Consider the following 22,186-nt stretch of genomic DNA (forward strand, 5'->3'; position numbering starts at 1 on the left):
TAAATAGCCTGCTATTAATAAATTACTTGTAGCTTGATTTTGTATGCCCATTTCATGTTCTTTTCCAAATTATTTTGTGTTTTTTTTTGTTTTTGTTTTATGGAATATAAAACGGAAAAAAAGAGTTGGTGGTATGAAAAAGAAGATATATTCTAAAATAAAACAATATTAAATTAAACATGATCAACACCAGTAAAGAGACTAATTAATTATTTTACAAAAAATACAGGGATTAATCTAAAATTTACTCAATTTTCATTACAGTGAGGGGCTCAAACAACACAACTTTTTGAGTGACAATGACATAAAGCTGTAGTTTTATTATCAAACGCAAGAGCCTAATTGGTTCTTGATTTTGCTTCCTTGTTTTTGCCTCTTGCACGTTCAAACTTCAAAAAGTATATATATTTTTTTATTATTAAAAGTGAGCGTGATTAATAATTAATATCACTAATTATTTTTTAACCATTTTTTTATTATTATAATTAAAATAAATGTTTACTTTACACATATTTTAATTAATTTTATAAATTTAAACTTAACGATGATATAAATTTCTAATTTTTTAATTTAACCAATCACGTTAATTAATCATTTATAATAAAAACAAATAAAAATACATCAAACTCTTAAAATGAATAAAAGAAAATAAAATAAGAATAAAGTAGTTAATGAGAAAAATAAAATACACTTTCTAATAATAGAAATGTTAAATTGAAAAAAAAATAAAGATTATAATCCCATACACTAATCTTAGAAAAATAAATTCCCATTTTTAAAAAAATGAGGATCATAATTTAGAATTTGTGTTCGTAATTATCCAACTTAAATAAAAGATTTTCTCATTACAATTCGCGTGGATTTTCTACAGAAACTGGCATTTCATCTTTTAACTTTTTAAAAAATGTTCATGATCCTTTTTATTGGATAGACATAAATAATGCCTACTTAATTTATAACTACCGGATTCATTCACCGGTTCTTGTTTATTTCCTAGTAGTAAAAATGAAAGGCATATGTGTGGTTGGTATTTGATAAAAGAATCTAAGATTTATGAACATTATCAATTGTTTATCCTATATAATAAATTACATAAAAGATTATTGGAATTATTGATTAGTGTGATTAAATGTTTTCATATAGAATTATATATAAAGTAATAAGAACAAATGAAGCTAGCAATTATACATGTTTAAACACTCCAAAATTTATTTGAAAGAAACAATTATTTGTAAATTACATTACAAACACAATTACATAAAAAAACTGAAGCCGAGAAAAAAACATTATAGCTATATACTCAATGTATTGTGAATTCGCACAATGCATTTATTTTTTTGTTCTTTTAGTGTTTTTCTAATAATGGATTGATCTTTCATGACATGTTGAGGCATACATGCACTTAAAAAAAAGAAGTTTTGCTTCTACTTATTTAATTAGTTCTCTCAGTCATAGTTTGTTTCATTTTATTTAAGAGGAATAATTGAGTCTTGTGTGAAGATATTTTTAAGCTTGTTCGGTCCTATTTAATTAAGCTTGAACCGAGGTATTAAATCGCAACGGCTCTTAGGTTTATTTGGCGCCTTCTAATGTCTTGAGGTTTTATTGCTTCTGCTGTTTATTGGTTCTATTTTTTTTTCAGAAATTGGTTGATTGGTTGTGTGATCTTGATAAATCAGTTCATTATTTTATAAGTTTTTATTTTTATTTTTTAGGTTTCTATATAAATAATAGGTCGATCACTTCTAGTTTTTCTAGAAATTGATCGACCGGTCAACCAGCTATTTGTCTTAACAGTATGTTATTTTCACTTTTGATTTTTTTGTAGCTTTTGTTTTCTTTTCCAGTTGTCTTTGTTCAAGTTGACCTTGGTAACAATCATTTGTATTTCTTAGGGTTTCTCCCCTGTATTTTTGTATAGTTTTTTCTTTTCTATACAATTACTCTTGTTCAAAAAAAAGTTTTTTTACTAGTCATGAACTATTGTTTTTTCAAATTCATTTTTTTATTACCTTAGTTTGAAATTAAAAAAATTTAATGATTTGTTTTAATTTATTTTTTATGAGGTTGTTGTGATGTCTAAAAAGCATCGTAACATTGTGTAGATGTTATATTTTTTTTTTAAATAATTTTGTTGCTTATGAAAAAAAAAGTGGAGATCAAGTTTGCAAAGATGACAACAATGGTAGGTTGTTTTTTAATTAGTTTTTAATTCACTACTTTTTAAATAATTTTTCCAAAGAAATTTTACACTTTTATTTTTATACCTATAGTTTTTGAAATTTTAGTTTTGACCTCAAAATTTATTTTATTTATTTTTTAGTTTTTAATTTTGAAAGAAGAGAAAGTAATTTATTGGGTGAAGAAGAGAGAAAAAGTCAGTTTACCATGTTCTGTTAATAAAAAAAAAAAAAAATTTTAATATCAATACATTACATTTAAAAAAAAAAAGTTTTATTGAGGTGTTATTTAACCTATAAAATATACATAAATTCACTATAAAAATATTTTGACAGATAAATTTATTTTATATCTATATTCTTATTTTTTAATTAAATTCATTTTTATCTCTATTATTTTTATTTTTTCTATCTCAAGTATGCTGTATAAAAAAAAGAAAAAGCAAACAACAATATATATATATATATATATATATATATATATATATATATATATATATATATACATTTCTAAGAATCAACAGCTCCCAGTTGTTTTTTCTTCTTTAAAAATTGAAACATTACTTTATTCTTAAACATTATTTCCTATATTTTTATTAGTAAATGTTCAAATGGTGGGGACCCTCCATATTGGCCAGCAATGACACTGACATTTTACGTTACAGGAGATTCCATAATGATTTATTTTTCCTCGATTAGGCTATAATCAAGTCATTAATATATCATTATCATCCTTATTTTCCATAATTATCTCTGCACTGAGAGTCAAAAACCAACCAGTTACAGCTGCTTTCATTTTCAAAAATTTAATCTACAAAATTCATTGCTTCTGGACCAATTTGAAGCTACTCTTGCTTTCCCTTCCTCCTCCACCAATTCCAAGCGTCATTGGACGTGGATTTTGATTGATACAAGCGGCTGTCCGAACCGGAGTCATGTTTAAGAACCCGGATATTTTTAAAAGCATAATAAAAAGTTGTTTTTTAAAATATTTTTTATTTAAAAAAATATTAAAATAATATTTTTTTCGTTTCTTACAGTTCATCATTAGCATATCAATACAATTCAAAAACACTAAAATAAAATTAATTTTAAGAGCAAAAAATTCAAAATTTTTTCAAGAACACAGTTCAACCGGGTCCCCGGCTAATCCTTTTTGCTTAATCTCACCAACTCAACACAGTTAGAACCAATTTTATCAGCTAAGAAAGATGCCTCGTATAATTAACCGCAATTTCCTTCTCCTGAAACCAAATTTACACTGCAATATTACAGTGATGGACCCATGAGCATGGACATGCTTGAATCATCAAAAGTCTCCCACAGAAAGTAAGATTGTAGCCCTGAGAAAGGCGGAAAGGAACTGTCAGAAAGAGTGGCACGTCTCAATCGAGTCCAAGAACAACCAGTCCATTTGAGCCCTGTGCAGTTTTACTGTATGAATACATGAGTCATTAGGGCATGTGGATGGCCCTTCAGTAGGACCATTTTGTATCTTGCCAACTCACAAAACACATTACCTATATCAAGTTGCATTTTGTCACTTCCTAGCATACTTTAGGAATATATATCTGTCAGCAGACGATTACCAGTACCTAATGATCCACTATATATTCATAGTGTATCAAAACCTCTCCTGGTTACAAGTGTAGTGGCATTCGAACAAGAGATTTCAGTAGAAAAACAGAGAGTGAGAGTTTGGATCAAAGATTCTGAAAAAATCCCAGCTTTTTTCCTGCATATATATATCTGCTTGCATGAAATATATCAGAACCTTTATCTTCAATGGTACGTTCCTCCCCTTTTATTATTCTTCTACTGCATGCCTTTTGCTTTTGCTTTTGCTTGCTTGTAATGATATAAACTGCAGGATGTTGCATGACCAGTTTGCTAGCTATAGATCATTTGACATGTATAGGTTTCATGAACACTTTGAAATAAAAGAATCCAAGCAATGAAATCAATAAATCAAGAAGCTCTTCTTTGATTCATGCTTTCGCTGCAAGACAAGACTGTGATCCTTCTGCTTTTCGACAGATGCCAAGAAAAAGGTTTGCAGCCTTTTCTTGGCTTTGTTTCGTTCCAGGAAACTTGCTCTGCCGCATCTCCTCCTTTTCTTGAAAGAGAGGAGATAAATCATATGAATATTGCGTGCTTTTCTACTTTTCTCTCTAAATATCCTCGTATATTATCCACCATGTTTCTTTTAAGAAAATAAAAATAAAAAACAAGGATCTGATGGCTGCAGAGATCTTCATATGGTAGTAGTTCATTCTCTGCCAGTGCGATCTTTGCCGTCATGCGAAACCATATTTGCCAGATGTCTGATAGGGATGCATATACTTAACATTAACCACAAGTTTTATTAATTAAGGTAGCTATTCATTAGCCTTCTGTAATCGTATAAGTCAATCCATAATTTACTTGTAATAATTAATTAAGCAATTTTAAAATCTTAAATGATATGATAAATAGCTGCGTCCTTCGACACGCCATTAAACCATCCATCTACCACTACCTGTACGCATCATCTCCCATTTCATTTATATTAATTAGTTATTCACGTAGCCAGGAAACAGAAGGGCTTGAAACTGTACATACCAGCCTTGGAGGCAATGCTGTTGTGCCTGAGGGTGGAAGTTTTTTGGAACCACCCTCGATTGCCACGGTTCCAGGAGAAGAAATCTTGAGAAAACTGATGGATCAAGTACCATGCCTGGTAGAAAAGAATGAGAAACAGGCGCACAGAGATGAGGGTTTTGACACTACAGAAGAGGGGGAAACCAAGGAGATTGCGGAAAAGGAAAAACAAGTTGATGATGTTACTGGAACCATTTTACAGATTGATAAGATTGAAGGAGCAAGCGTCAACATTGAAGAAGAGGAGAAAATAGTCAAACATGTTGAAGCAATGGAAGATGGGGAGGCTGACGTTGAAGGAAAACCAAAGAGTATCGAGAAGGAAACTGGCGGCCCAGAGAAATATGAGGAAGGAGAAATGAAGATAGAAGAGAGTGTTGAGCTTGAAACTAGCAATGAAGTTGGCTCATTTGAGCCAGGCTTGAGTCAGGGAAAAGAAGCTCTGAGTCAAACCGCTGATGCGATAGTCAACAACCTGGACAATCCTGAAACAGTCAAAGAAGTTTGCCAGGAGAAAGAAATCAAAGACAGTGGCACAGGTGATGGAACTATAAATGAACAGCGGATAGGAGAAGAAAGAAAAGAAGAAGAGAAATCAGGGATTTGCTCTAGTTTCTTGGATGACAAGGGTACTGATGTGGTCAAAGCCATTGAAACGACAGAAAAGGAGAAAGAGGGCACCACCTGCGATACAATTGGAGGGGGAACCTATATAGTAGAAGCAGGCATAGACATTCAGAAAGAAAAAGAAACAACACCTGGAACTGGAGAAGGTATGCAGGACAAACGGAATACAGAAGACATCGCGACTGCCACTCATAAAACACAAGAGACAGAAGAAATGTACTCTCAGCAAGTAGACAAGCCTGACGTATGCATGGTCTCAGAATCTGAATCAGAGGAAATTGTCAATAAGAGTCCACAAGGAGAAGGTCAAAATCTTATCCTTGAGAAAACAGCTGAAGTTGACAGCAGTGAAGGTGAAAATATTAAGGATGGGATGGATCCTGAACAAAAGCCTGATGGTTTGTTTGTGAAACATGAGGAGAACAAGCAAAGCATGCATCAGGATCTGGCTATGGCAGAAGAATCAACAGAGGAAAACAGAGACATGGAGACTCCTACTGTGATAGCAGCTGAAAACAACACAAGTGATACGGTACCTATTCCCATTACTACTGCTCAGGATCATTCTGTGATAGAAGATGACAAAATCATGGATGTAGTAGCCAATGCTGTTCCAGAGGATAGCAAAGAGGAGATGTCGAAATACGAGGATAAGATCAAGGAAACTTTTGCACAGCAAGATGAAGCAGTAAGTGAGAAGAGTGAAAATTCCTTGGCATTGATATCTGGGGAGATAGATACAGCGACTTCAAGTGAATGCTCTGAAGCAATTGGATCTGCTAAAGAGGAGACACCCATCAAGATCCCAGGAGAAAGCTTTGAGGATAAGAAGGAAGAGAAACCAATTGATGCCGATGCTGTCGCTCCAATAGAAAAGGTTAAAACTATACATGACTCATGATTATTTGTATTTCAATTCTCCAACAACATGAAAATTCAACATCAATAATGACAACAGAATCACCAACTTTTCTATTCTTCTTGCAGAGTCTTCTACCAACGGACTTGAATGAGAAGATTGAAGACGCAGGACTTGAGCTTCAGTACAAGAATTCCAGTGAGGTGCCCATATGTCATTCGTTGGAACAAGAAACAATACCAGTACAAGACGAAAAACAGCCAAAAGTATCTGATTTTGAACCTCAAGAACAAGATCATGAAGAAAATGGACCATCTAAAGACTTGGAAAAACATGCTGAAGATGACTTTGAAGCATGTGAAAGCATGCAGAACACCAATTTAGAGAATCCGTCTGCCGAAGGGGCAAAAACAACAGAAGTGAACTCAAAAGCAAATGAAATGGCTGTTGAGAAAGAGGAAAAGATCCATGAATTGGAATCGGAGGAAAAGTTAGCGATCGATGATGCTGGGACTAACTTAGAAGAGGAGAAGCAAAAGAAGGAAGAAGCCCATGATGAACAGACATATCAAATGGCAACAAGTAAGTTCTTTAAATTTCCAAACCTTCTCTCTCTCAAATTGAAGCAGAAATCTTTTAATATCACAATGATATCTAATCACGAAATACATATAAATGAAGAGGACAAGCGTATGAGTTTATTAGGTAATGACGGCCCTCGAACATCCATTGCAGGTGATAGAATTGAAGAAGTAACCTCAGATGAAGTTTGCAGTAGAGAATTTGTTGACAAAAAAATAGAGCGTAGTGTTCAAGCAGCAGGTTTTCAGGAGGCAGAAACACCATTAAAAAACGGAGTTGGAGAGAATTACGAAATGAGTAGCATAGTAAACGAAGAGGTACTCCAACACACATTGATTAACACCGAATCTCATTTTCTTCATGTCTTTAAATTCTTTTGTATGATGGTGTTTGTTAGTACAGGTGATTGATGAACCTAAGATCACAGACATTGGAGAGGTCATTGATGAAGAGAGAATTAAAGATAATGCAACACACCCTTCATCAGAACTAGTCTTTGATGAAAAGTTAGTTGAGAGCTCCCAAGACAATGAAACAGAGGCAGAGATGTCAAAAGGAGATGGCGTTGAAGAACAGATGATGAAGGACGACAATGCTAAGGTCATCTTACAAGAATCTATTCAAGAAGCCTCAGTTAATGACTTCCAAAATGATTTGAAGGATGCTGAAAAGTCCGGCAGAGAGGTCAGCATGAAAGTGAACACAACTTAGTCTTCATAACATCTTAGCTCTAAATCTTTTTAATCTAAAAAGTCAATTTATTGTGATCTTATCCAGATGTCTGAAGTGTCCGAGGCGGAAAAAAAGGATGAGACAAACAATAATGATGAAAGCCCCGACTCAACTCTACAGGCTTCACTGCTAAAAGAACAGGAAAGTTTGCAAACTGAAAATCTAACTGCAGAAACAGAGGAAAAAGATGAAGACGGATCTTCTATCAGAAAGGATGAAGATAAGGACAATGATAATGGGCTAAAAGAGTTTAAGGAGTGCAGTGAGAAAGAGACATTGAAAGGTGAAGAAGATGTAGAACAAATATCGCCGAAGAATGAGCTAGGAGAAAATCTTGAAAGTTCGGCTAGCATGATATTTGCAGAAACCGAGGAAGTTGCTTTGAATAAAACGACTCAAGAAACTGAGGAAGAGATGGATGAGGGTGTTGAAGGTGTAAAAAAGGAGATAGAAACTGGAAAAGAAGATGGCGAGGAACAAGTCATTGAAGAGAACGATGCTAAAAGCATCCCAATAGAATCTATCAAGGAAGTTATAGTTAGCAAACTGCTGGATGATGAAAATAATGCCGAGGAGTTCATAAGAGAGGTGAGTGTAAACTTTGTCTCTATTAATATATTCCATACTCTTGTTTGTTAATTGAAAAGTTTTTGTTTGTTAAGCAGATTTCTGAGGAATCTGTTGCAGCTGGAACAAATGAGAGTATTACAGATGCGACGTATCAGAATGATGGATCAACCCCCGATGCAGCCCTTGAAACTTCGACAGCAAAAGAGACATTGAAAGATGAAGAAGATGTAGAACAAATACCGCCAAAGAATGAGCCAGGAGAAAATCTTGAACGTTCAGCTAGCATGTTACCTGCAGAAACCGAGGAAGTTGCTTTGAATAAAACGACTTGGAAAACTGAGGAAGAGATGGATGATGGTGTTGAAGGCGTCAAGAAGGAGGCAGAAACTAGAAAAGAAGATGGCGAGGAACAGGTCATTGACGAGAACAATGCTAAAAGCATCCCAGTGGAATCTATCAAGGAAGTTCCAGTTAGCAAATTGCTGAATGATGAAAATAATGCCGAGGAGTTCAAAAAAGAGGTGAGTGTAAACTTTGTCATTAAAATATTTCATACTCTTGTTTGTTGACTGAAAAGTTTATGTTTGTTAAGCAGATTTATGAGGAATCTGTGGCAGCTGGAACAAATGAGAATATTACAGATGCGACGTGTCAGAATGATGGAACAACCCCCGATGCAACTCCTGAAACTTCGACAGTGAAAGAGACATTGAAAGATGAAGAGGATGTAGAACAAATACCGCCAGAGAATGAGCCAGGAGAAAATCTTGAACGTTCAGCTAGCATGATACCTGCAGAAACCGAGGAAGTTGCTTTGAATAAAACAACTCGGAAAACTGAGGAAGAGATAGATGAGGGTGTTGAAGGCATCAAGAAGGAGGCAGAAACTGGAAAAGAAGATGGCAAGGAACAGGTCATTGACGAGAACAATGCTAAAAGCATCCCAGTAGAATCCATCAAGGAAGTTCCAGTTAGCAAATTGTTGAATGATGAAAATAATGCTGAGGAGTTCAAAAAAGAGGTGAGTGTAAACTTTGTCTCTATTAAAATATTCCATACTCTTGTATGTTGACTGAAATTTTTTTATTTCTTAAGCAGATTTATGAGGAATCTGTGGTAGCTGGAACAAATGAGAATATTACAGATGCGACGTATCAGAATGATGGAACAACCCCTGATGCAGCTCCTGAAACTTCAACAACGAAAGAGACATTGAAAGATGAAGAGGATGTAGAGCAAATATCACCAAAGAATGAGCCAGGAGAAAATCTTGAAAGTTTAGCTGGTATGATACCTGCAAAAACCGAGGAAGTTACTTTGAATAAAACAACTCAAAAAACGGAGGAAGAGATAGAGGAGGGTGTTGAAAGCATCAAGAAAGAGGCAGAAACTGGAAAAGAAGATGGCGAGGATCAGGTCATTGATGAGAACGATGCTAAAAGCATCCTAGTAGAATCTATCAAGGATGTTCCAGTTAGCAAACTATTAAATGATGAAAATAATGCTGAGGCGTTTAAAAGAGAGGTGAGTGTAAACTTTGTCTCTATTAATTTATTCTATACTCTTGTTTGTTGACTGAAAAGTTTTTGTTTGTTAAACAGATTTTTGAGGAATCTGTGGCAGCTGGAACAAATGATAGTATTACAGATGAGACGAATAAGAATGATGGAACCCCCAACGCAGCGCTTGAAACTTCAACAGTGAAACAAGTGGAAATTGTGCAGGGTGAGGGTAAGGACACAATTCCAGCAGAAGCTTCGCCAAAAGAGGAGGAAGAACATGATCGGGCTAGAGGGTTTAAAAGGGTTGGAGATAATTCCAGCGAAATCAGGCTGGAGGAGGATCTAGAGAAGAGTGAAGAGGAAACATCCAAAAAAATTGATGCTGTTGCACATGAGACAAATCAGCACATTGAATTCCCTAGCTCGACTCTGGAAACTTCACCAGTACAAGAACAGGCAAGCGTGCAAAGAGATAACCTAACTCCAGAAGAAACTTCACCAGAAGAGAAAATATATGAGGATGGATCTTCCAACAAAAAGGATGAAGACAAGGAGAAGAACACTGGGCTAGCTGAAGAGACACGGAATGCCGGGGAAACATTGAAGGCTGAAGAAAGTTTAGAGCAAATTTTGCAGAATGATAATTTGATTGAAAATCCCAAACAATCAATCAACATGATATGTGCAGAAACTGAGGCAGATGCTTTCAGTAAAATGGTTGATAACCATGAAGAAGCAATAGTTGAGATTCCTCAAGGAAATGCAGAGGCAGAATTGCTTAAAGAAGAAAATATCGAGGTTCATGTCGTAGAAGAGAGCAATATCAATAGCCTCTCACAAGAATCCGCTGAAGAAAGTCCAATTAAGGACTTCCAGAATGCTGCAAAGAATTCTGAGAAGTCCACCGAGGAGGTAAGTCTGCACTTGAAACAATATTTGACTTTGTCACTTCACAGTCTTGCATGTTGAACAAAGACTTGGTATCTTATGCAGATGTTAGAGTCTCAAATAGCTGGAGGTGATGAAACAAATACGAATGATGAAGACTGCAACTCAAGTCTTCCCATTTCCGTGGATAAAATAGATGAAAGTTTCGAGGGTGAGGATAAGAACATCACTACAGCTGAGGCTTCAACACATGATGAAAAAGAAGAGCATGGATCTTTGGACAGAGCTGATGATGGAAATGATAGCAATCGTGACCTAACTGTGACTAACCAGGACAGCGCAAGGGAAGCGTTGAAGGTCCAAGAAGATTTTGAAAAAGAATTGCAGAGAATTGAACTAGGAGAACCTGAAGAGTCATCAACTGTTATGGCTGCTGAAACCGAGGCAGGCACTTTGAGTGACAAGATTGATGATGTTACAAGCCAGGAAGAAGTTGTCACCATCCAAAACATTGAAGAAACCGTAGAGAAAGAAAAGAAAGAAGAGCATGGATCTTTGGAAAAAGCAGGTGAAGGAAATGATAGCAATCCTGACCTAACTGTGACTAACCAGGACAGCGCAAGGGAAGCATCGAAGGTCCAAGAAGATTCTCAACAAGAATTGCTGAGAATTGAACCAGGAGAACTTGAAGAGTCATCAACTGTTATGGCTGCTGAAACTGAGGCAGGCACTTTGAGTGACAAGATTGATGATGTTACAAGCCAGGAAGAAGTTGTCACAGTCCCAAACATTGAAGAAACCGTAGAGAAAGAAAAGAAAGAAGAGCATGGATCTTTGGACAAAGCAGGTGAAGGTAATGATAGCAATCCTGACCTAACTGTTACCAACCAGGACAGCGCAAGGGAAGCATCTAAGGTCCAAGAAGATTCTGAACAAGAATTGCAGAGAATTGAACCAGGAGAACCTGAAGAGTCATCAACTGTTATGGCTGCTGAAACCGAGGCAGGCACTTTGAGTGACAAGATTGATGATGTTACAAGCCAGGAAGAAGTTGTCACCATCCAAAACATTGAAGAAACCGTAGAAAAAGAAAAGAAAGAAGAGCATGGACCTTTGGACAGAGCAGATGATGGAAATGATAGCAATCCTGACCTAACCGTGACTAACCAGGACAGTGCAAGGGAAGCATCGAAGGTCCAAGAAGATTCTGAACAAGAATTGCAGAGAATTGAACCAGGAGAACCTGAAGAGTCATCAACTGTTATGGCCGCTGAAACTGAGGCGGGCACTTTGAGTGACAAGATTGATGATATTACAAGCCAGGAACAAGTTGTCACCATCCAAAACATTGAAGAGACCATTGAGAAAGAAAAGAAAGAAGAGCATGGACCTTTGGACAAAGCAGGTGAAGGTAATGATAGCAATCCTGACCTAACTGTTACTAACCAGGACAGCGCAAGGGAAGCATCGAAGGTCCAAGAAGATTCTCAACAAGAATTGCAGAGAATTGAACCAGGAGAACCTGAAGAGTCATCAACTGTTATGGCTGCTGAAACTAAGGCAGGCACTTTGAGTGACAAGATTGATGATGTTACAAGCCAGGAAGAAGTTGCCACCATCCAAAACATTGAAGAAACCGTAGAGAAAGAAAAGAAAGAAGAGCATGGACCTTTGGACAGAGCAGATGATGGAAACGATAGCAATCCTGACCTAACTGTGACTAACCTGGACAGCGCAAGGGAAGCATCGAAGGTCCAAGAAGATTCTGAACAGGAATTGCCGAGAATCGAACCAGGAGAACTTGAAGAGTCATCAACTGTAAGGGCTGCTCAAACTGAGACGGGCACTTTGAGTGACAAGATTGATGATGTTACAAGCCAGGAAGAAGTTGTCACAGTCCCGAACATTGAAGAAACCGAAGAGAAAGAAAAGAAAGAAGAGCATGGATCTTTGGACAAAGCAGGTGAAGGTAATGATAGCAATCCTGACCTAACTGTTACCAACCAGGACAGCGTAAGGGAAGCATCTAAGGTCCAAGAAGATTCTGAACAAGAACTGCAGAGAATTGAACCAGGAGAACTTGAAGAGTCATCAACTGTTATGGCTGCTGAAACCGAGGCAGGCACTTTGAGTGACAAGATTGATGATGTTACGAGCCAGGAAGAAGTTGTCACCATCGAAAACATTGAAGAAACCGTAGAGAAAGAAAAGAAAGAAGAGCATGGACCTTTGGACAGAGCAGATGATGGAAACGATAGCAATCCTGACCTAACCGTGACTGACCTGGACAGCGCAAGGGAAGCATCGAAGGTCCAAGAAGATTCTGAACAAGAACTGCAGAGAATTGAACCAGGAGAACCTGCGGAGTCATCAACTGTTATGGCTGCTGAAACTGAGGCGGGCGCTTTGAGTGACAAGATTGATGATGTTACAAGCCAGGAAGAAGTTGTCACAGTCCCAAACATTGAAGAAACCATTGAGAAAGAAAAGAAAGAAGGAAGTGAAGATATAGATGTGACCAAAGTTAAAAGAGCTGTAATGGAAGAGGTAATAGTCGAAATGACCTTACATAATGGTTTTTTCCTCTTGATTTCATTCACTAATGTGATTGGCTGTATCTCAAAAAAAGCTACGCTATTGACATTGTGATTTAACTGTGACGCAGGATCTCAAATTAGTTGCAGAAGCATCTGATGCAAACAAAAGCGTGGAGAATGATGCGGAGGATGAAAATATTATATCAGGTGGAAAAGAAGTTGAAACAGTCGAAAAGAAATTTGAATTGGACTCCATACAGAAGCTGGAGGTTGAAGAGAAGAGGGAGAATAAAGAAGAGGAGGCAAAGAATGAAGACATCAAAGAGGTCCGGCTAAATACATTAATCTTCACTTAATCTCAAACCATTTACTCTTTTTCCCACTTCTGATTGTTTACCTTGTGTGAGCCTCTTTTGCATGCAGGTATGTGGAGATACTAAGCCTGCCAGCTTGAGTGTGGACGCTGAAGAACACGTCACAACTGAAGAACACACCAATACAGATATCTCACCACAAACCACTGGAGAAACAACAGCTGAGGAAAAAGCAGAAACTGTAAAGGAGGTTGGCTTGAGAAGTTAATTTATTTATGTTTCTGTTGCATGTTAACGTCCCTCTAATTCATATTCAACATCTACTGTACAGATGGAAGAATCAGTGATAACCAGTGTAGATGAGGACGCTGAGAAAAAGGTTCCAGAGGAGGAAAGTGCTATTAATGACCAGTCTAGGATTATATACAAAGGTGACGAATCAGGAATGTTGGTAGAACAAGAGGTAAATTGAACATTACTGCTCCAGCGCTCAATATCGAACTTTTATCCCATCTTCTCTTATTTCTATGTCTCGTATATTCTCATTCAGTTCTAAATCAATCAATACCACATCATTTACCTAGGTACATGAGATTATTCAAACAGCTGAGGAGTATGGGGATATTGGAAAACAAGGCAGTGTTATTAAGGACAGCTATGAGGCACCTCTAAGCAGCACAGATGAAGAGATTCCTCTACACAAGGAAACAGAAGATGAAAGTGATAAAGTAAAGCCAAACGAAGAGGTCTGCTTCTGAATGGGACCCTGCATTCCTGTTTTGCCATTTTTTCTAGCTGCTTAATTATAGTTTCGTGTGTTTACAGGTTAAGGACTCAAAATCTGAATTCACTGAACCGTGTGAAGCCAGAGGTTCAGTGGACAGACAAGAATTTGAGACCTTAAGGGGCGAACAAGGACCAAATAGTGACATCTGCCTTGTAAAAGCATCTGAAGGAGTTTCAGAAAAAGAAAGCAATAAAAGCCCCGTTGAAATCTCCTACTTAGAGTCTGAGAGTAAAGGAGAAATCTTGGAAGAAGTTCAGCCTGATGTTAATGATTCTAGCTCAGCACTTACAACAGGAATTGCAAGAGAAACGAGCTTTAAGGAAGCTGAACCAGAAGATAAAAGGCAAATAGAGAGTTTCGAACCTGCTCCTCAAGAGAAGGGACCAGTGACAGAGAGCACGGAAAGAACTACACTGGAAAGTGTGGATATTGATGCCAAACCGGAGGATTCCAACTTTATTGAGAATGAGGACCATGGGATTCCAGCTGCCAGTGAAGCAGAAGAGCTAAAGAATGAAATGCATGAGGAAACTCCAATAACAGGAAGCGAAGATTACAAAGAGGAGACCACTAATGAGACATCTCTAGATAATGTTTTAGATGATAAGCAGGTGGAGTGCTCTACAATTCTACCTAAAGAACCTGAGCTCATGGCCAATGAAGGAAACAAGGCAACAGATGAGAATTCAACAACATATGAAAACATAGAAACTCCCCAGACTCCACAGGAAATAGAAATCATGTTAAAGGAAGATATGGCCATCAATGCAAGAGATGCCTCTAAATCAGTGGATCCTAGAATCGAAAGTATAAAGGAAGAAGTTGGGTCTTACCAATTCGACAATCTGAACGAGCATCGTGAGCTAGACAATGAAAAACAAGAAGGCATAGATATCTCAAAATCATCAGAAGTAAGAGACCTAGCCAATCAGGGAGAGATTTGCAAGCTGATGAGTTTGGAAGATGAGTATTCATCAAATGTAGGAGATGAGGCCTTAAAGTGTTTTGAAGTAACTAGTGCAGAAAGAAAAGAGGCTGTCCTGGAAGAAGATAACTCTACCAAGAAATATGAAGATAGCTTAACAGATAATGTTGAAGCAAACAAAGCAGCATTTGAGCTCGAAGAGGGAACCAACAACCAAGAGCAGGCTATTGGCACCAAAGACTATGGAGTTCTAGCAGAAGAGGTTAGAGCAATCTAATTTTCTTTTTTCTCTTCTGCATTTCCTAACAATAAAATAAGTAATAAGCTTATATGAATTTGTTTTCCTCCATCCCTAATGATGAAAACGAGACACTGCAGATGGATCCTTTAAAAGGGCATTAAATGTAGCAAAAATGTGAGCGGTCCTATTGTATTTACCAATAAAATTCGAGCCAAACTATCTCACCCTCAAATATTCCTATGTTAACAAACAAATTGAGTTATATGTCGTGTCAAAGAGCTTAAAACTTGCAACATAACTTTTTTATATATCAACCTCGCTCTTCTTGTTTCTGTTTTCTATGATCACATGCAACCTTATACTAATAATCAGATTGTAACAGAATTTTGAAGTATCTGAATCTGGGAAGAAGCTTGAAGGTGTCTCTGAATCTGAGACAGGAGATCAAAGCAGCCAAAAGATCCCTGAGACAGATCCAGGTAAAGTTGAGAACATTACTGAAATTCAGGATAGGAGTTTGAAATCTGCAGAACAAAGTTCCCTAGAATCCCAAGAAGTTCGAGAGGAGACAGGTGAGAAAACAGAGCCGAGATTTGAGACTGAAGGTGATGTAAAGGAAACGCAAAACACAGATGAGACTGTAAAGGATGTCTTGTTAACTGAGGAGGTCAGATACAAACCCTTTGTTAAGCATGATTAGCTTCTAAATTCTGCTGATTTACTCTATCTCCTAGGCTCAGTTTCTTGACACTATCTCTTTATCAGGTGGACCAAAAAGTTGACAAAGCTGGTAGTGAAACTCCCAAATGCACGGAAAAGGATGTAAATGACACCCTGGAACTTTGTGCTAAATCCACTGAAGATGAAAGGGTTCATGAGGTCAGCTTAACAATAGTACTATTTGATATAATTTTTATATGTTATGTATTTATTTCCACCATGAACATTTTTTTGAAGCATCATTACTCATCAGGTAAAACAATCCAGCCTTATAGCTGAGGAATGTCAGGAAGCAACAGAATCAAATGAACAGACAGCAATTATGAGCTCAGACCTTCAAGAGGCACCAACCATGGAGGAGATGTCACTTGCAAAAGCAATAAATGATGAAGATAATGAGATGCCTGCTGTTCTCTCCACCACCAAAACAGCTGAAGAGTCAGATGAAATGATAAAGATTATAAAGGAAGAAGATAGTTGTTGTGACAAGATCAAGGCAACAACTATGGTAGAGATAGCAAAGACTAGCTTGGAAGAAGCTCAGCTGGATGAAAAGCCGGTACAAGTATCTAATATTACCTCAAATGATGCCGTTTCTCTTGAAATTGAAGCTGAAGCATGCCAACAAGAAAAAATCAAAGATAACGTGGGACTTGAGCTACCCTCAAACTTGGCATCTCCAAATCCAATTGATGATCACGAAAACATAATGAGGGAGCAGGTAGCTAAAGAAAACGCAGATGCAGATGATGTTCAGGAAAATGAAAGAGCTTCTGATGTAGTTTATGAATCCAAAGATCACGGTATTGAAGAGCTGGTCACAAGCAAAATTAAAGAGGAAAATGAGAAATCCTCAGAAATTGAATCTCTAGGTGTTGAAGCAGCAGCAAATGAGATTGCTATTGACCAGAATCCCCCAGAAGTTTTATCAAAAGAAGAGCAAGGAATTTCAGCAACAACTGAAAGAAGGGAAGAAAACGTGAAGGATGTGGAGTTGCTTGAAGATGATTTGAGAAAAACAGAAGAGGTGCCCTTGCAAATGGATGATTGTAGGGAACGTGACATCTCTCAATTAGAGCTTCAATCCAATAAAGATACACAGAATCAGAGTCCAAAGGAGGTACTAGAAGAAGAATGTGGAACTCCTGATGAAACTAAAGAAGAAATCAAGGAAGGTCCAAAATTAGTATCCATGACTAGTTCTCAAGGTTTTGAAGCACTTAAAGAAGATGAGAGCACTTCAGGTCGGACTGTCCCGGAAGAAAAATTAGAAGAGCAAAATCAGACGCCAGCAGCGGCATTGCTTTCTAAGGAAGAGGATTGTGGGACTGAAAGGATTATTGAGAATATTGAGGAGTGTGTGCAAGTGGAAATACCAACCGATCCACGAAATGATTCTCCAAAAAAGATAACAGAAGATACACGCTTGCACAAGGAAGAGACCAATGAGCTTGAAGTCTCAGGATTTGGGTTTGAACTCAACACAGGAATGCAGAAGGATAGTCTGAATGAAGTCCAAGTAGAAGAAAGCAAGAGCCCGGATGATGCCTCTAAATTACAGACTCCAGACTATGAAACAAGCAAAGAGGCTTTTGAATCTATGTCAGAAGCTCATGGCCACAAAGGCTTCACTGCATCACAAGAAACTGAGATCGAAGAAAAGCATCCAGAGGTAGCAATAACTGATTTGACAGCAGGAGAGGATCGGAGTGAGAAAATAATTGATCCAGCTGAAATCATACATGATGAGGTAATAGAAGAAGGAACATTTGAAAGAACCTCCAATCTCAGGACTGAGTTAAGCAAAGAGGCATTCAAATCCATTTCAGAAGTTCATGGACATGAAGCTCTCGCTGAATCAGAAGATACTGAAATCAAAGAAAAGCATCCTGAGGTAACAGTAACTGATATGGCTGCAGAGGAAAATCAGAGTGAGAGAACGATTGACGCTACTGAAATCATACACGATAAACTCAAAAGTGAAGAGGTCAGTTAGAGAATAGTCATAACTTTTAGCTTCCCGTACATTTTTCTGTCATAAATTTTAGCTTCTCGTACATTTTTCTGTTTTTTTTCCCTTTGCTTTGTTTTCTGCAAGTACTAAAATATTTGATAATAGCTAACCAAGAGGGAAAACCAACAGATCATGGAGGAAAAGGAAGGTGCCAAAAATGGTGACCCAGGAAACCTTGGTGAAGAAACAACTAAAGAGTGTCAGGAAGAGTATGAGCTGAAGGCTGAGGAAGGTCTAGGAGATGAGGGAACACAAAAGGACATTCAAAATGAAGAGGTTAGACTATAAATACAGACATTACTTTTACCTAACTTCTCCAATTGCTATAAATTAAGAAGTTTTTATCTTGCAAATAGTTATACAAGGAAGCTGAAAAGGCTGATGGAATTGAAAAGCAGATGGATACTGAAAGAATCATCGAGCACCTTCACCTAGCTGCTGCTGAGAATGAGACTATGAAGGAGTCCTTTCTGGATGAAGCAGGATCCGAGTTGCACCTTGAAAATCAGATCTGTGAGATAGCTTCTGGAAATGATGGCAGAACAGAAGCTGCAAATGTAAAAGAAGAGGTGAGGCTGCGCTCAACTCCCTCCCCAAACACACAATCACATGCATAAACCATACACTGGAAACCTAATAGCCTTCCAGCTTAAAAGGGGAAAAAGAAAACTACACTTTAATTGAGAACCCCAACTCTTTCTAAGATTCATGCAGACAAGATCTGTGAGATGCCAAACAATGTTGCACATATTTTCAAGTAATGACTTCTTGAAAATAATGATGCTTCTTACATAACAGGTTTGGTGGTGATCCAAATCACTAAACCTAGCTTCAAGCTTTGGTGACAGCCAAAATCACTTCTTGAAAATGAAACAAGGATCTAGATAACTTGGAATTATGTAATGAGCAAGAACATGCTTTACTTCAACCATTTTTGGATCTAGGACAGAAAAAACTTAAAGAGTCTGTTTTTCAAAACTCTAAATTTTCCTTGACATTTCTTATTCTTTTGAAGAACAAATGAAGCATAAAGATCTGACTGGATTAAAAAAACTTGCTTACTAATTTCAACAAACCTTTCTTATCAGGAAATGGATGTAGAGATATCACAAAAAGAAGTCCCCACGGATCTTGTAGAAGCCAATGAAGCCACCCGAGACATTCATGAGGAAGAGGAAACCTCTAAAACCACTACCGAGCACATTGAAGAGCATGTTAAAGAAGTGGTAATAGAAGCTGATGAACATCCTTCTGCACCAAAGACAACAGAAAGCACATGCTCGCAAAAAGAAGAGACTAAAGACCAGGAAGTATGTGGTTCGGGAGTTGAATGCAGCACAGACATGCAGAAGAACGGTTCAAACGAATTCGATGAGGAAGAAGGCAGAACACCAGATGAAGATTCGACACTACAGCCTCAAGGATACGAAAACAAGATAAAAGATAAAGAATATCTACCAGAAAGTAACAAAATGACAGAAATAACAGAAACAGGAGCATTTGAAAAAACCTCCGATCTCAGGGCTGAGACAGGTGAAGAGGCTTTCAAATCTGTGTCAGAAGTTCATGAACACGAAGTTCTCGCTGAGTCAGAACATCCTGAAATAAAAAAAGAAAAGCATACAGAGGTTGCAGTAACTGATTTGGTGGCAGGGGAAAATCAGAATAAGAAAACAATTGCCGCAACTGAAGTCGTGCATGATGAACTCACAAATGAAGATGAAGAGGTAAGAAAGAGAACTAGACTCAACTTTCTGCTTCTCGTGAATTTTTTTATCTGTTCTTCTTCATCTTTCTTTTTCTGCAAGTATTAAAATTTGATAACAGCTGACCAAGCAGGACAAACAACAGTTCAAGGAGGAAAAGGAAGATACCAAGAATTGTAATCCAATACACCTTGGTGAAGAAACAACTAAAGAAAGCCGCCAAATACATGATCTGAAGGCAGAAGAAAGTCAGGAAGATAAGATGGAAACTGAAATTCAGAATGAAGAGGTCAGTCAGGTTATAAATACCGAAGAACCATTAAATTTTAGTTTTTTACCTAACCACTCAATTGATATAAAATTAAAGCTTCTGTTTTGACATGGTTACATAATCTGACCTCCAAGGCCTTTTCTGTTTTCATGGAAATGACCTTGAACGATACGTTAGATCTCATTGGTGATTATAATACAATTTAAAGGCCCCATAAATACTTTTGCAATAAGAATTGCTAACTAGATCAACTTGTGTTTGGGATGATAAATAAGTTCATAAATAATACGAGGACTGTAGAAACTGATGCAATTTAAAAACAGGTAAGCAACGAGAGTGGCGAATACCATCACCTAACTGCTGTCGAGAATGAGACCATCAACGAGAGCTTTCCAGATGAAGCATTGGTAGAGAATGCTGAGGATATGGGAACTAAGCTGCAGGTTGAAAAACATAGCGATGAGAAAACTTCTGGATATGACAGAACAGAAGCCATAACAAACGAGGTTAGGCTGCATTTCTCTTTCCCTCTGTATTGGAAGCCTGTCATATACACTTTTCTGACAAAATTGAACATCAGACCCCAAGAAAAACGTTCAGTGTTTTTTTAAAAGCTCCAACTCTTTCTGTGACTCGTGCAGACATGACAAACTTTTTCAATGAGGAGTCATATAATGTCATGGATTTTCTTCTAGCTATTAGTTCAAGAAAAAGAAAGAAGCTTCGGCATGTTTTTTAATGAGATTTTATTAACAGCAACAATACATGTGATTTGAACCCCCACTAGGATCTTGGAAAAGAAAAGAAGAACAAAAACATTAAGAAAACAATCTGCTTCTATGTATCCTTGAGCGTTTTCTTAGCATTTCTCATTCTTACCTGCAGCTTGATTTTTTTTTTTCTTATCAGGAATTTGGCACAGAGATATCAGAAAAAGAAAGCCTCCAAGCTCCTGCAGAAGCCAATGAAACCTCACAAGACATTCATCAGGGAGAGAGAGACTCTGATTCAACTTCTGAAAAGCCAATTCCAATTGAAGCAGAACCCCAAGAAACCACAGAGAGGAAGAAAGATGCTCCACAAGTGCTGCTGCAGGAGCCGATTGTTGAAGCCACGCAGGGTGCTGGAGTAGGAGAATCGGAACCTGGAAAAGCTACAGGAATTGCTGATGTACAAGGATTCGAGCACAAAGCAGAGAGAAGTATTGATGAGGAGAATATAAGAGGGAATGATGAGAGTATGTCAGCAAAGACTTCTTTATTTGACATGATGCAGAGCTCCACAAGAGAAAGGCAAGTGGGGGGAGACGTGACAGAAGAAACAAGAGTTGAAGGAGAGAAGGCAAAATCAGACGAAGAAAAGGAAGACGAGGAGGAGGAGGAGGAGGAAGGAGAGGAACACAAAAAGACAGACTCGGGCTCCGATGCTCCAGTCATGGTAGAAGCATCTAGGGATATAGTAGATGTGAAGGTTGCAAGCAAAAAGCACTATAATATACTATCAGGTGTTGGATCAAAAGTGAAGAACTCGATTTCTAAGGTGAAGAAAGCCATTACAGGCAAGTCTTCTCATCCAAAACAACATTCACCAAAATGAAGCACAGGCAAGACATAGCATGGTTTACTTTCGGAAATATGTTCAAGGTTCAGGTGTGGGAGCTTTTGTATATACAGGAGTTTATGTTTTCAGATTCTGGATTCTGGGAATTTTAATGTTGTGAGCTTTTGAGATACAACTTGAATGTTTGTGGTAAAAGTATATAAAAATCTCTGGTTTGATGCCACTACTTGTTTGAAGTCGTAATATGGTATCATGGATTCCAAGCTAAATAGAGAAAGAAGAAGAAGAAGAAGAAGAAGAAGAAGAAAGCATTTCTGGAATTTAACCCTTTACTTCACACCAATAATAACACCCATAACAAACCTTTCACAGCTACGTGTGAAATGGAAAAGAAATCACTGAGAGTGGAGACTCTTAAGCTAATGGAAGGCATTGGTGTTCTTGAGAGTAAATGTAATATAATTATTTTATTAAAAAAAAATAAAACACGTGGTAAAAGTACTTGAACATGTATTTATACATGTCTTGTGA

General features: G+C 37.3%; 2 protein-coding genes across 8 annotated transcripts; both read left to right on the forward strand.

The window, feature by feature from the left end:
* The first annotated feature begins 3,754 nt into the window (after positions 1-3,754).
* LOC140954702 (uncharacterized) lies at positions 3,755-6,363 on the forward strand. The gene is made up of 2 exons (XM_073405207.1): positions 3,755-3,968; positions 4,753-6,363. The coding sequence occupies exons 1-2, from the start codon at positions 3,966-3,968 to the stop codon at positions 6,346-6,348; spliced, it is 1,599 nt and encodes a 532-aa protein (XP_073261308.1). The 5' UTR covers positions 3,755-3,965; the 3' UTR covers positions 6,349-6,363.
* A 17-nt stretch (positions 6,364-6,380) lies between these two features.
* Positions 6,381-21,878, forward strand: LOC118051512 (uncharacterized). Of its 7 annotated transcripts, none has more exons than XM_035062188.2 (23): positions 6,381-6,888; positions 7,042-7,205; positions 7,291-7,572; positions 7,666-8,208; positions 8,286-8,711; positions 8,786-9,211; positions 9,286-9,714; positions 9,792-10,604; positions 10,686-13,127; positions 13,246-13,443; positions 13,541-13,681; positions 13,763-13,894; positions 14,016-14,177; positions 14,257-15,405; positions 15,767-16,051; positions 16,150-16,263; positions 16,358-18,091; positions 18,224-18,394; positions 18,475-18,687; positions 19,207-19,845; positions 19,946-20,113; positions 20,419-20,601; positions 21,005-21,878. In XM_035062188.2, the coding sequence occupies exons 1-23, from the start codon at positions 6,396-6,398 to the stop codon at positions 21,689-21,691; spliced, it is 11,994 nt and encodes a 3,997-aa protein (XP_034918079.2). In that variant the 5' UTR covers positions 6,381-6,395; the 3' UTR covers positions 21,692-21,878. The 7 variants fall into 7 exon arrangements, with proteins under 7 accessions (XP_034918079.2, XP_034918089.2, XP_073261306.1 ...); XM_035062198.2 differs by having other exon boundaries at positions 19,958-20,113; XM_073405205.1 differs by having other exon boundaries at positions 19,207-19,837; positions 19,944-20,113.
* Positions 21,879-22,186: the final 308 nt, after the last annotated feature.

The sequence above is a fragment of the Populus alba genome, chromosome 16 (assembly GCF_005239225.2).
Source record: "Populus alba chromosome 16, ASM523922v2, whole genome shotgun sequence".
In the NCBI taxonomy this organism is placed as follows: Eukaryota; Viridiplantae; Streptophyta; class Magnoliopsida; order Malpighiales; family Salicaceae; genus Populus; species Populus alba.